Source organism: Lathamus discolor, chromosome 3, assembly GCF_037157495.1.
Source record: "Lathamus discolor isolate bLatDis1 chromosome 3, bLatDis1.hap1, whole genome shotgun sequence".
Taxonomy (NCBI): domain Eukaryota; kingdom Metazoa; phylum Chordata; class Aves; order Psittaciformes; family Psittacidae; genus Lathamus; species Lathamus discolor.
The window spans coordinates 89,089,620-89,101,685 of record NC_088886.1 but is presented as its reverse complement, the minus strand read 5'-3'; the positions used below and the strand labels follow the sequence as shown (position 1 = coordinate 89,101,685).

The 12,066-nt window shown below is 37.4% G+C and overlaps 1 protein-coding gene across 6 annotated transcripts in view; it reads left to right on the top strand.

Annotated features, from left to right (window-relative positions):
• The window catches only part of UBR3 (ubiquitin protein ligase E3 component n-recognin 3), a 110,743-nt gene extending 105,624 nt beyond the window's left edge, over positions 1–5,119 (top strand). For all 6 annotated transcript variants that reach the window (XM_065670420.1, XM_065670423.1, XM_065670422.1 and 3 more), the window contains 3 exons: positions 216–425; positions 1,974–2,113; positions 2,695–5,119. In XM_065670420.1, the coding sequence (XP_065526492.1) occupies positions 216–425; positions 1,974–2,113; positions 2,695–2,812 (468 nt within the window). In that variant the 3' untranslated portion in view covers positions 2,813–5,119. The remainder of the gene's footprint in view (positions 1–215; positions 426–1,973; positions 2,114–2,694) is intronic.
• Positions 5,120–12,066: the final 6,947 nt, after the last annotated feature.

The following is a 12,066-nucleotide window of genomic DNA, read 5'->3' as shown; positions in this document are numbered from 1 at the left end:
ATTTAGAAACATCCTTAGGAAAAGGCTACTGTCTGTTTCACACCCATTGCAAAAGATGAGATGTGACCACAGCTGGGAAGGGTGTTCAGCCAGATCAGTTTTGGCTTTTAAATGGAGGAGTGAGAGGTTTTTAAACTGCAGGCTTCCTTCCTTAGAAAATACTAGGGCATAAGTTAATGTTCAGAACTAATAAATTGTTCTTATATTATTTGTAGGCTTTGCTTATCCAGGAACCTAAGTGGGACTTGCCACGCCTCCTTCAGTTGCCTGAGAATTATAATACCATTTTCCAGTATTATCACAGAAAGACTTGTACTGTTTGTACCAAGGTTCCTAAAGATCCTGCTGTTTGTCTAGTTTGTGGTACTTTTGTATGCCTGAAAGGACTATGCTGCAAACAACAGAGTTACTGTGAATGTGTTTTGGTAAGACAGAGATGATTCACATTCTGTAATTGATTCTCACTCTCTTGGATAGTTTTTAACTCCACTGCTCAGTTTTGGTGCCTTCTTTCCAAAATGTGCTTATATAATCATAGAATAGTTTTGGGCTGGAAGGGACCTCTAAAGGTCATCTAGTCCAACCCCAATAATAATGTTTAGTGCTTATTTCTGGTAGATGGACCTACATTGGATGCTAAAGAGTAATTTTATTCACATTTTTAAGCCCACGGCCTATTTGAGGAATTCTTGCAAAGCCATTGTGTGTATTGTTGACACATGGTTTTGATTCATAACCAATGGAATTTTGTCTACATTCTGATTGTTTATTATTTTAATTTTCCTGTTTTGTTTCCTTGCTTTCTGTGTACACAAGAATATCAATATATGGTTTGTTGGGTTTTTTCTTTTTTTTTCCTTTTATAGAATACTTTCTGATATACCCAACCATCTAGTAGTGATCTACAGACTGTAACTAGATAAAGAGCATTTTAAAATCTTTGACTTTAATTCAGTAGCAAAGTTTTCTCGTCAGCATATCCATAAGTTCTTTTAGGAACCCGAGTTAAACAGCATCTAGTGTTGTTTTCCTGTCTACGATAAAGGTTTGCTTTAATAGCTGTTCTGTTTCCTACCATAGGACGGTTAGTAGAAGGCTGGAACTACCTGGACTTTACAAAACTGAGGGGAATTTCTTTTTTCTTTTTTTTTTTTTCCCCCCCCAAATGAGGCATAAAATTAGAAGAAATTTCAGAGGGATCTTGGATCCTATTTGAAATTGTTCAAACTCGCTTTCTCTCATGCAACTAATTCGGACAAGATTTTAAGTAGAATTTACAGCTGTATTTAAGGTGTCAAGCGTCTTGAAAACAGAAAGTTCTAAAAAAAAGGGATTAAAAATCTATATAATTAAATTTCATTATAGGTTATGGGATTATAGCCTCTAATTGTAATAAAGTTGTATAGGAAGAGCAGGTTTTTAATTGCTAAAATGAATTTGTTATATTACAGATCATGCTGTTCATAGAGATGGGTGACACTGAAGTTTAAGCAAAATTGCTAAAAGAATTTTTTTTACTAGACTTGTAGAGCCATAGACTAGATCTGTGAGCATGGACAGAGAAAGCAAATGCTTCGTAATACACACTATTGTAAAAGAGATAATATTAAGTTTTCCTGAATAGTTTCTCTTATTCTTGCCATCTATGAAAAATATTTGGCCATGCCACACAGCTTATTACTACAACAACAAATCCAAAATACCATAGAGAATGTTTTTTCTCATTTTTGTTAGGTAATTTTATTTTTGCATGATAACAAATATCCTCCCTTTTTGAGCAGGGAACCATTTTGTTGTTATGGCACCACAAGACATGGAATTTTACTTTGCCTGGAGAATTCTGGGGCAGACTAACCTTTTTCAAATTCTTATTAAATAATGTGTGCATGTTATTTCAAGCAAAATGAATTACTATTTTGACAGACACTAACAGAGTCTTTGCACTCTTACCTTTTTGAACCATATTATTACAGCATTCTCAAAACTGTGGAGCTGGCACAGGAATATTTCTTCTGATTAATGCATCTGTAATCATCATCATACGAGGTCATCGTTTCTGCCTTTGGGGTTCTGTTTATCTAGATGCACATGGTGAAGAAGACAGAGATCTTAGGTAATGTTTTCATTACAAGTGTGTTTTATTGTTGCTCCTCTGTGTAGATCAACTTTTATGTTATGCAATAACAGATTATAATAACTAATAACTACCTTCCTTGAGTGGAAAATCCCCATTTACTGCAAGTTGGACTGACTCTTTGTTGTTTTTGCCCAAGGGTGGTGTAATCATGATCACTGACAGATTATTGCCATTGACAGATTCCTAAGTTGCCATTCCCAATGACAGTCAATTCTTAGTGTTGCACTGGGAAACACTTTTTCTCCCAAAGTTCATGTTTGCTCTTAGTCAAACAATGCAGTAGAATTCTAGTGTAGGGAAGGAGTGCAGCTTCCAAGTTACACAAGCCTGAGAGAACAAGAGATGCTTTCAGGTTTCTACTATCCAGAAGGGAGGAAGGGAAGGCCCAACAGTTATCCTTTTAAAAGCAAAACCAAAAGCCCCTCCCCAGTAAAAAATGCAGGCTTCCCCTGGGAAAGAAGTTGTACGAGTGTCATGTGTTGATTATGTAATGAAGTTTTACACTTACTTGGTCTATTAACTGTTTGTATTTCTTTTTTTTATCCCTTTTCCTACAGGCGTGGTAAACCTCTCTACATATGCAAGGAAAGATACAAAGTGCTTGAGCAGCAGTGGGTGTCTCATACTTTTGATCATATCAATAAAAGATGGGGGCCACACTACAATGGCTTGTAAATCATCATCTACACACCAGTTCATTGCTGTCACCATGAACAAATGCATCTTGACTGACAATAGCTTTAATTGAATGGGAGTTGAGCTCTTTGCCTCGGGGTGAAGTGGGGTCTGGACATAAAAGGGAAATGGAACTTTGTCAACACGTGAAATTTTAGCAAAATTAGCTGCTGTTGCTACTAAATAATGATGCGATAATTTGAAATTAAACCCTCAGAATGGTGTGAGCAATCTGATTGCACTCCGTAGTCCATTTTTCTTCTTTTTTTTTAAAGCCCATTATGTTAAGAAGCACAAATTTTACTTACAGTTGTTTAGAGGCTCCAGGGATAGCTGTCAAGTTTTTACTTTTCTCTGCATGGAGTTGAGTTTTTAGCAATTTCTGCTGCAACAGTGTATATGTCTACTACATCTACTAAATATGTTGGATAAAATTTCTTGGCCTTTTTTTGTGTTGGTTTTGAGGTTTTGCTTGATAACGCGTTTGTAATTAGGGTTTGTAAAAGAGTTGTGAGACTGCATGGTTACAATTGGTCTGGAAGTTTAGTTAAGTATTTCACTTATCATGAGAGGTCTATTGAAATATTTCAGGCATTACTGAAAACTTATGCATTCTCAGGAATTCCTTTTTTTTTTGTCTCCATACATAAGTGAAATAGCTGTAAATTAGGTATCTATTGCTCTTCATGTAATCCAGAACGTATATTCTTATTCTTTTCCAGCAAAGAGACATTTTTTTTCCATATAAATTGAATAAACTGTTAGTGATAACACATACAGAAATGGCTGTATATAGAGAATTTGTATGGCGCCCAACATAGCAGATCGCAGTTACAAGCCTAACCACCATAAGCCTGCCTGTCACTTCAAACCCAGATGTATGTTTCAGAATGATTGGATTGGAAATGTGCAGGCTATTCTGCAAATGAAACATAATTTTGCATCTTTCCTGTCATTTCAGAAGGTTCCTCTATATTGTATTTGTTTAGAGTAATCACTGTTCTTTCTGCTTGGTTTCCTAAAAGGGAAAAAAAATAAATCAACAGAGGTAGCCTAGATGAACAACCAATGCATGTGCAGCCTCACTGGATGAATGCCAAAACAGTTCATGCTTAGAGGTCTAAAAAAATTCATGACAGCAGGCATGACTGGGCTAAACCCCAACATGTAAGTAGGTAGGAAAGATTATAGTTAAAATCTGGTATGTAATATATTGCTACTAATGTTTTTCACAAGCGTTGGACATTTGCTGGCTATTTCGTACAGTACTACCAAGCAGTCCTGGTAGTTTCGACTTTCATAGCTTGCGTGTAAGATAAAATTTATATGTGTAAAATAAACCATCTTATGATAAAACCACATACACAATGAAAACAGTTCTCCAGTGGAAGTCCTTATCTAGTGAAAAGTGTGTAGGGGAAATAAAATGACTGTATAGCAATCATGGAGAATGGACAGAAGGAAAAGTAAGTAAATACAATTGAGTTTTTCTGGATACCTGCAATTCAGAAAACCAGAATAAAGGATGCTGGGTTTTATACATACATATAAATATATATATTTCAAAAGTATTACAGTACTTCCTGTAAGAGTAGAATTATTCTGTTTCACCAACTAAATGGCTATGTCTTTTCCAAAATATTCCTTTTTTGATACTGTATTATAAGTTCTGCCTGTAATATTTTTGCATTGCTCATTATGAGTATCAGGCCATTTTGTAAGTGTGGTTAAAGAGCAAAAAGAATCTTTACATCTCCAGCATAACATTATTACAGGGCTCATGAACTTGAGTAATCTGTAGTTTGAAGCTCCAATGCTATATTTACAAGAGATAATGTACCCAGAATTTGATTACTGTGTTTTATTTAAAATGGAATGTTCTCTGGTTGTGCATATGGATGTGAAGTAAAACTATTAGCCTTAACTTTAACATTTGGGTATTTCATAGTGTTTATTTTAGTACTGGTGAATTAGTCACCAGTCAAGTTAAAACCAACAACAACAAAATCACTTGGTGGAAAAATTGTACTTGAACATCCTTGCATGCTGCTAAACAAGAATTTTTATTTCCCCCATAACTTTTTTAATCCTACTTTATTAAGCTAACCTTGAAAAGTAACAGGTCCAAACTAGAGTGGTGTGTGCGTGTATTACTCAAATGTTCTGGTGTGATATCCTGTATGAATGACCATTTAAGTACAGTACATTACTGTAGAATCTAAATCTTTATAACACATCAGAAGAGTATAAAACTAGGAATACAATAATCAACAATTGTAAGATATGTTAATAAAAGTCTACTGTCAATCTGAGTGTTCGCGAAATTTTTTTCTCTACCGCAGTCATCCCAAATATGATTGTTACTCAGCTTACTCAATAGCCAGGCAGTTATTTAAACGTCAGAAGCTTATGCATGCAAAGTACTTTGCATATGGAGGAATCTGGTATGTTTTCTTTTTGTTACTTAGTCATGTATTTTGTATTGGTAATTTGGATTATTTTATTGTTCTCAACTATACCACTTAAGGTTGTGCTTAATTTTATGCTAGCTCTTGCAGTATTGCTGCTCTAAACTGCCAAATTAAAATGCTGAGTTGAGAAACTGTACTGCTGGGAAAACCGTGCTTGAGCTTCTCTTCTGTCAGTCTGTTTCTGGAGTTAACTATTACTTCAAGCTGATGAATGTATATATTTATGTATTAAATTTCTCCTTTTTTTCTGACCTTTGAGAAATGTGGTGAAACAGTCTTGTTTTGACCTTGACCTCTGGATAACAGCATTTTTTCTTAGTGGCAGCCTGAGATTTTCAGTGACTACTGGCATCACCTCTGCAGTGGGAATCTTGCATAACTCACAGCATTTCACAGCAAAGCACATTTTTTCCTTTAAAAAGAGAATCTTTCTCTACAGTATCCAGTAGATGTTATTCTTTATTTCAGACTCGAATACAATCAATTTGAGCTGTGAGTATAGCTGCCAGAGGAAACAGTGCGGTTTGTGCTGATCTTGATATGATTTAGATCCAATTTTCATCTAACCCAGATTCTGCAGAACTGCTTTTTATTTTTTTTCTCAGAGGTGGGGGTAATGATAAGCTCATATAGGATTGACAGGACAAGGGGGAATGATTTTTTTAACTGAAAGAGGGGGAGATTTAGATTAGATACAAAGAAGAAATTCTTCACTATGAGGGTGGTGTGGCACTGGCACAGGTTGTCCAGAGAACCTGTGGCTGCCCCTTCTCTTGCAGTGTTCAAGGCCAGGTTGGATAGGCCTTTGAGCAACCTGTTCTAGTGGAAGGTGTACCTGCCTTTGGCAGGGGGGTTGGAACTGTATGAGCTTTAAGGTCCCTTCCAAACCAAACCATTCTATGATTGTATGAAATTTTGATATTTGCAAAGTAAGAAAGCCACTGGGATGAGCTGACCCAGTGTATGGAGGTTTACAGCTTTCAAGTGCCAACTGCAGGATACGAGGGTGTGCATGTAATCTTAGGATAGTGGCCATATGTGACAATGTTTGCTGGGTGGATTGCTCACTGCAGTCAGTGAGATCCATGCTGCTCATCTGAAGGCCATGCTGCATGAATACCTGCATTTGGGAGGACAGTGCCCAAGCACTTGCTCTCATGTTTTGTCAAATGGGCAGTTGTTTGCCTGGAAGTGCTCTTACACTACGAAGAGCCCCAGCTGCTGTGGGATCAGCCTTGTGATTTACCCTGCCTCTTGTGCTACTGCAGCATCCTGTCACTGTGCTTGTGATCGTCCTAGGTTGTACTAGCTGTTAATTCCTGGAACTGGATGTCCTTAAGTAGGAAAAGCATATTCTTAGAGAAGTCAAACACTTCATGAGTTCTTAGCTGTATAAATGGCCAGGGTGTTTTAATAAATTAAAAAATCCTGTTAATTGATAGATTTTTTTATTCAGTGTGTAATTTTTACTTTCTTACCTCCAGTACTGTTCAAGAAATTTAATACCACATGCTTCAGGTATTGTGTTTCTTTGAAATACTACTGAGAACGCAAAATTGAATCTTAAGTAAGTTAATCTTACTACCCTGAAACATGATTTTTGCGAGGTATGCTTTTGCATGGTACAGGAAAGTGTGGAACACCCCCACCTCCCCCCCGCAATCTTTTGATAAGTCTGTTAAATTTAGCTGTAAGTCCCAGTTAAAATACCTCAAAATGAGCTTTCATGAAAGCACCATTACTTGAAAAGCCATTTCCTGTAATTCTGTCACTTGAGGTACAGCAGGTCACTCTCTTTAATTCATGAAAATGGGAGCTGGTTCCATGGAAACCCCTCACATCATTGAATGATCTACCACTCAATAATTAACTTTTATTACCCCTTTTTGCCTTTATCTCTTGTATGTACCACATGGATGGTAAAAATGGTAATACTTTCCAATTCCACTGAGAAACAAGCTCCCCCCCCCCCCCCCCCCCCTATTGCCTGCTGTTATGGAGCAGGAATTTTCTGGGAGAAAACTTTTCCTGTAAAATCAAACTCCCTCAGTCAGTTTGTTAAATTGCCTACATTATCTGTTGTGCAATACATCTGCCATCATAGGTCTGCTTTGAACTTATACCTCCTTAACTTTTTAATAATTTAGACTGAAAACAATTCTGGCTTATTCCTCATGGTTGGAGTTTCAATCTTTTTAGGCTTCAACAAAAAAAAGCAAAAGTAAGATATCTTTCAGAGATTAAATCGGGGAGGGGGAGGGGGATGAGGGAGGGAGAGAAGGGAAGTGGATAAGTATTGTTTCCTTCATATTTTAACAATAGTTCTTCTAAGTGTTGGGCACATCTACTGTCTCTGTGCTTTGGCCTTAAATGTGGTGACCAAATGTGTATGTGCCACATTAAAGTAGAATGGAACTGCATACTGAAGCACTTACCAAATCAGAACAACATGTTCTCAGGGATTATGTGTAAGCACTGGCAAATACCTAAAGCAGATAATGAGCCTTTGTCTGGTTTTCAGGTGTCAAAGAATATCCTTTGCACCTGGCTCTTGAAGCCATTAATACAGTTTGCTATAAGAAGTGTTGTTTTCTTTCTGTTTCTTTGAAAAGCTGGGGCTGTCTCCTTATAACTTTTTTCATGTCTTTGTTGTCTCTCCATATTATTTATGCAACTACCTTGTTTGTGTAGTATTCCACAAGAGAACAATCCTAAGACAGCTGGAGAGCCCCCTGCAACTGTATAATGATACTTTGCAAATAAGACTGCATTCTCTTGGAGCACTTCATACAGAGATAGCCAGGGGGTACAGCTTGAAAATAGTTTGTAGAGGCTGTGGCTGCTTTCTTCCTCTCTGGTGATAGTCACTGTAGATTTGTTATACATCAGCTTTGAAAACTTAAACCCAATTTTGCATTTTTTCAAGGTACAGGTATACTGTCTGTGTTCTAGGACAGCTTCCCAGTGCTCTCGAGAAAGTTAACTACAAAGCTGCTGCTTTAATCTGAGAGCTCTGTAACAAAGTACTTCCTGAGAATCACTGGTGTGAAGTTGTGCATCATATAAACATGCACATTCGTTAAACTAAGGTTTTCAGGGCAGCTGAAGGGACTCTTAAGTATTGTTTCATTTAGGTGCTCTTGCCATTTGTTTTATCCTGTTGGTTTTGTCTCACGCTGAACCCCTTTCATGCTTCACTTTCATGCTTTCTGCGTATTTTCATGCTCTGCTGCCTCCAACCTTGAATGTCCTTTCCATACAGATATTTTGGCAGTAATCAAAATCGCCAGGAAATTAAAATTGGTTTGTTTCCCACAGACACCTGTGACTCTAGACACACTGATAGATACCTCCTCAATAGCCCTACTTCATGGGTTGGGTTTTTTTTTTCTTGTTTTGATGTTTTGTGTTTTTGTTTTACCCCTGCCAGAAGCTGCTATCTCAAGAAACAAATATATTCCAAGAGTCAAAGATGCCTGTTGCCTTTCATGAGACTAGTGCTGTGTTTGTACAATTGATACTTTCCAACAGGTGACTGATGTCATTCAAATAACCTTCAGATACCTGGCTATTCAGAAATGGCTCATACTTCCACTTTATCCCTACTTGGATTTGTTTTTTTCTTAATAGCAAGATAATAGCAAGATTTCATGCAGAAAATTTTCCTTATACAAGGAAAAGAGGTTTGCTTGGGTTTGGTTTTGTTTGTTGGGGTTTTTTTAATATATAAACTAGATTGGCACTATTTTAGTGACACCTGTTTCACAGACTGGGATTCTTTGTGTTTGAATTGTGGGCAGAATTAGGAAATATTACTCAGGTTATTACATATATTTTCACAATTCTTGGATGTCTAAAGGAGCAAGAAACCCAAAACAATCTCAAACTAAGGTGCTACAGAAACACTGCTCTTCTGTGTAAGTGTATTTCTAAGGATGCTGCAATACATTTTTTCAGACTGCTGCAGAGCTGTGTTGCATCTGGTTCTCAGAAACGTGTCACAAGACATGTTACGTTGGTGAATACCAACAAGATGGTTCCCTTAGCAACAATAAATAGAAGAAAGCTCAGCCTGTTCAAGTGATTTACCCTTGTAAGTGTGTGTCAGCAAAGATAGATTTTGAACACTAAGGAAACTCATTAGCTGTAAGAAAAAAACCAGCAAATAAAGAACAGTAGAGCTCTCTTGCCTAGCACTGTTGTTTATTAGAATCATATACAGTGTAATTACTGGGAATTTGCATAGGGTATTCTTAACATGCAACATAACCTCATTTTACTTTTTCCTTCTGCAGCTTTTAGTTTTCTGTACTATGGGGAAAAATGCTACATGGGAAGGAGAAAGACCTTTGAGAACTGGAAATAATTATTTGGATAAGTTCACCATCCAAACTTTATTAATAATGTCCTGCATGCTTACTCAGGCCTAGCATTTGAGTGACATAGGCCACTCAGTGGTTCAGATGTTCATCCACTAAGGGTAAATTCAGAGATTAAAAAACAACAATTATATCAAGTCTGCCCAGCGATAATTCTCAACATAGCTATGAGAGGTTGTAATGGCGCTCCCAGTAGTATTATTGCTGCTTCCGTGAAGTAAACTGTACAAAGCAAGACTAAAGATTACTTGTGGGAGCATCTCATTGTAGCTCTGCAGAATGAAGTGTAAGATTATGGTATTTGCGTAACGTTGACTCATGTTGTGGAACAGCTATAAATTAGGTACTGCTAACTGCTACACATTGCTTACTAGAATCTGCATGTATCTTTCAGCAATCGGTATCTAGAATATACAACATGTAAGCTCTTCTCTCTGTATTGTTTGTTGCTGGCTTTCAAGTCCTCTGAGTCACCTTTCCTCTAGAGTTCAGAGCTGGGAATGAATCCAATATAATTCTAACTCACTATAGTTCAGTGGTGCTATTTACATTTCAGTGCTATCTCTACATCAGGCATTCCATCTCCCCCATTCTGTTTCCAGGTGTCTGCCTGACGTCTGCAGTTTGTGCTTATGATTTGTAAATGCTGGACTATGGTTATGGACCTTGTGCTTTAGTCTTGGCTAGAACTGTTACATGGTTACTGCTTCTGCACTTTCCAGATGCAAGTGTAATTACTCTTTAATGCTGTGTTACTACCTAAAGAGTTTTGCTGCACTTCTATACACCTTAACTGACTACTCTGCAGCTGCTGGCTTCTACTCTATATAATCTTTGAATATATGCATAAAGCTCCAATATTTTTCTCACTACTTCCACTGATTTCAGAGGCAGTGGAATCCACTCATACATTAACACTGCCAGTATTGCATTTCCTTCATTGCTGAAGACTTTTTTAATGGACATTCTCTTTGCGTTTGTTTTGCTTTGAATCCATGCTGAAAAACCTCTTAGTTGCTTTGCCCTTGCTGTCCTCTGTATTCAGGTAATGCAGTAGTTTTGTATTTGGGATTTTTCTTCTACTAGGGCAAATGAGAACAAAACTAGATTTTTCAGCTAGAGCAACCATCTTTCTATGCAAGTCTGCACAGACACATTAAAGGTAGGAGCTGTCATGTCAAATGTCTGTCTCATTGAAAGTCTAACTGCAATAAGACCTTAGCTATCAGACCCTTTCGACACATTACTGTATTTGTCCCTGCTTTTCCTCTCACGCGGTAAATGGGATGAGGGACAGTCTAGGATGGGATGGGTTTTGGGATGGAATTATGATTTAGATATGACAACTCTGAACTGTTTTGCTTGTCCCAAGACAAAGAAAGCAGTCTGGGCTTTGGCTCAGCAGGCTGAGAACTGACAGCTTTGTTTCCGTCAGGGGCCTTGAGCTACACTCCTACAGGGAGAGCCCTGATCTGGGACTTGAAATAGGTTCTGTGACTCTCCCAAGAAGCTATTAGAAATGACTGCACACCTTATCCTTCTTTTAACCTTTTTCTTTTGCTCTCAGAAATACAGCAACCCTACTTTTAAGCAGAGATGCAGATGAGGAAAGTAGCAGGTAGGATAGGGAGTGTTTCCATGTAAACACTCCCTATGTGTTCCAAACATGATTTGGAAGAGGAGGAATGCACAGACGGAGGAAGGTCTTAATGCAAGTTCTCCTGTTAATTAAGAAGAAGGCTGATGAACTCCTGAAGTAAGAAAGAAACCTGTGAAGAACTGGTTGAACCATAGAGTTTTGTTTGTTTTCTTGAAGATGGTGGCAACCCTTGAACAAGGTGCATTTGCATTTATTTAAAAGCTAAGAAAGGCAAACTGAAGCAGCACCCAAGTGACCTGGCAGGACAAGACAATATGACATGATATGCATTAACTCAGATACTTGCAGTTCAGAGTGCTGTATCCATATTTGCACAGCCAGAAATTAAAACTCAAGATTTTCCCAAAATAACGGGCATTTCAACAGTACACTTAAAGTCTTCATCAACTGTTTTTTCCCTTACAGCGAAACCTGTTTGGTACAATTACATTAAGTTCTGATTCACCAGTGTTTATGATGTGCGTAGGTTAAGCAATCATGCGTTCTGTTTGTCATCACAAGTCCATTTCTAGACAAAGAAAAATGCACACAGGGATGAAGAGGTATTTAAAAAGCATGAAGCCCTCCTGACTTTTAAAGGGATTTACTGTAGTGAATAGTGTTTCTGTATATCCATTTAAATAAGAAGATTTTAAGATTATAAATCAGGCTAAGGCAGTGTATCTCAACTTTTTAATTACAGAAAGAGTAGGTTCCATTATATGTTGTATGATTAAAATAATTCCATATATAATTTGTTGGTTA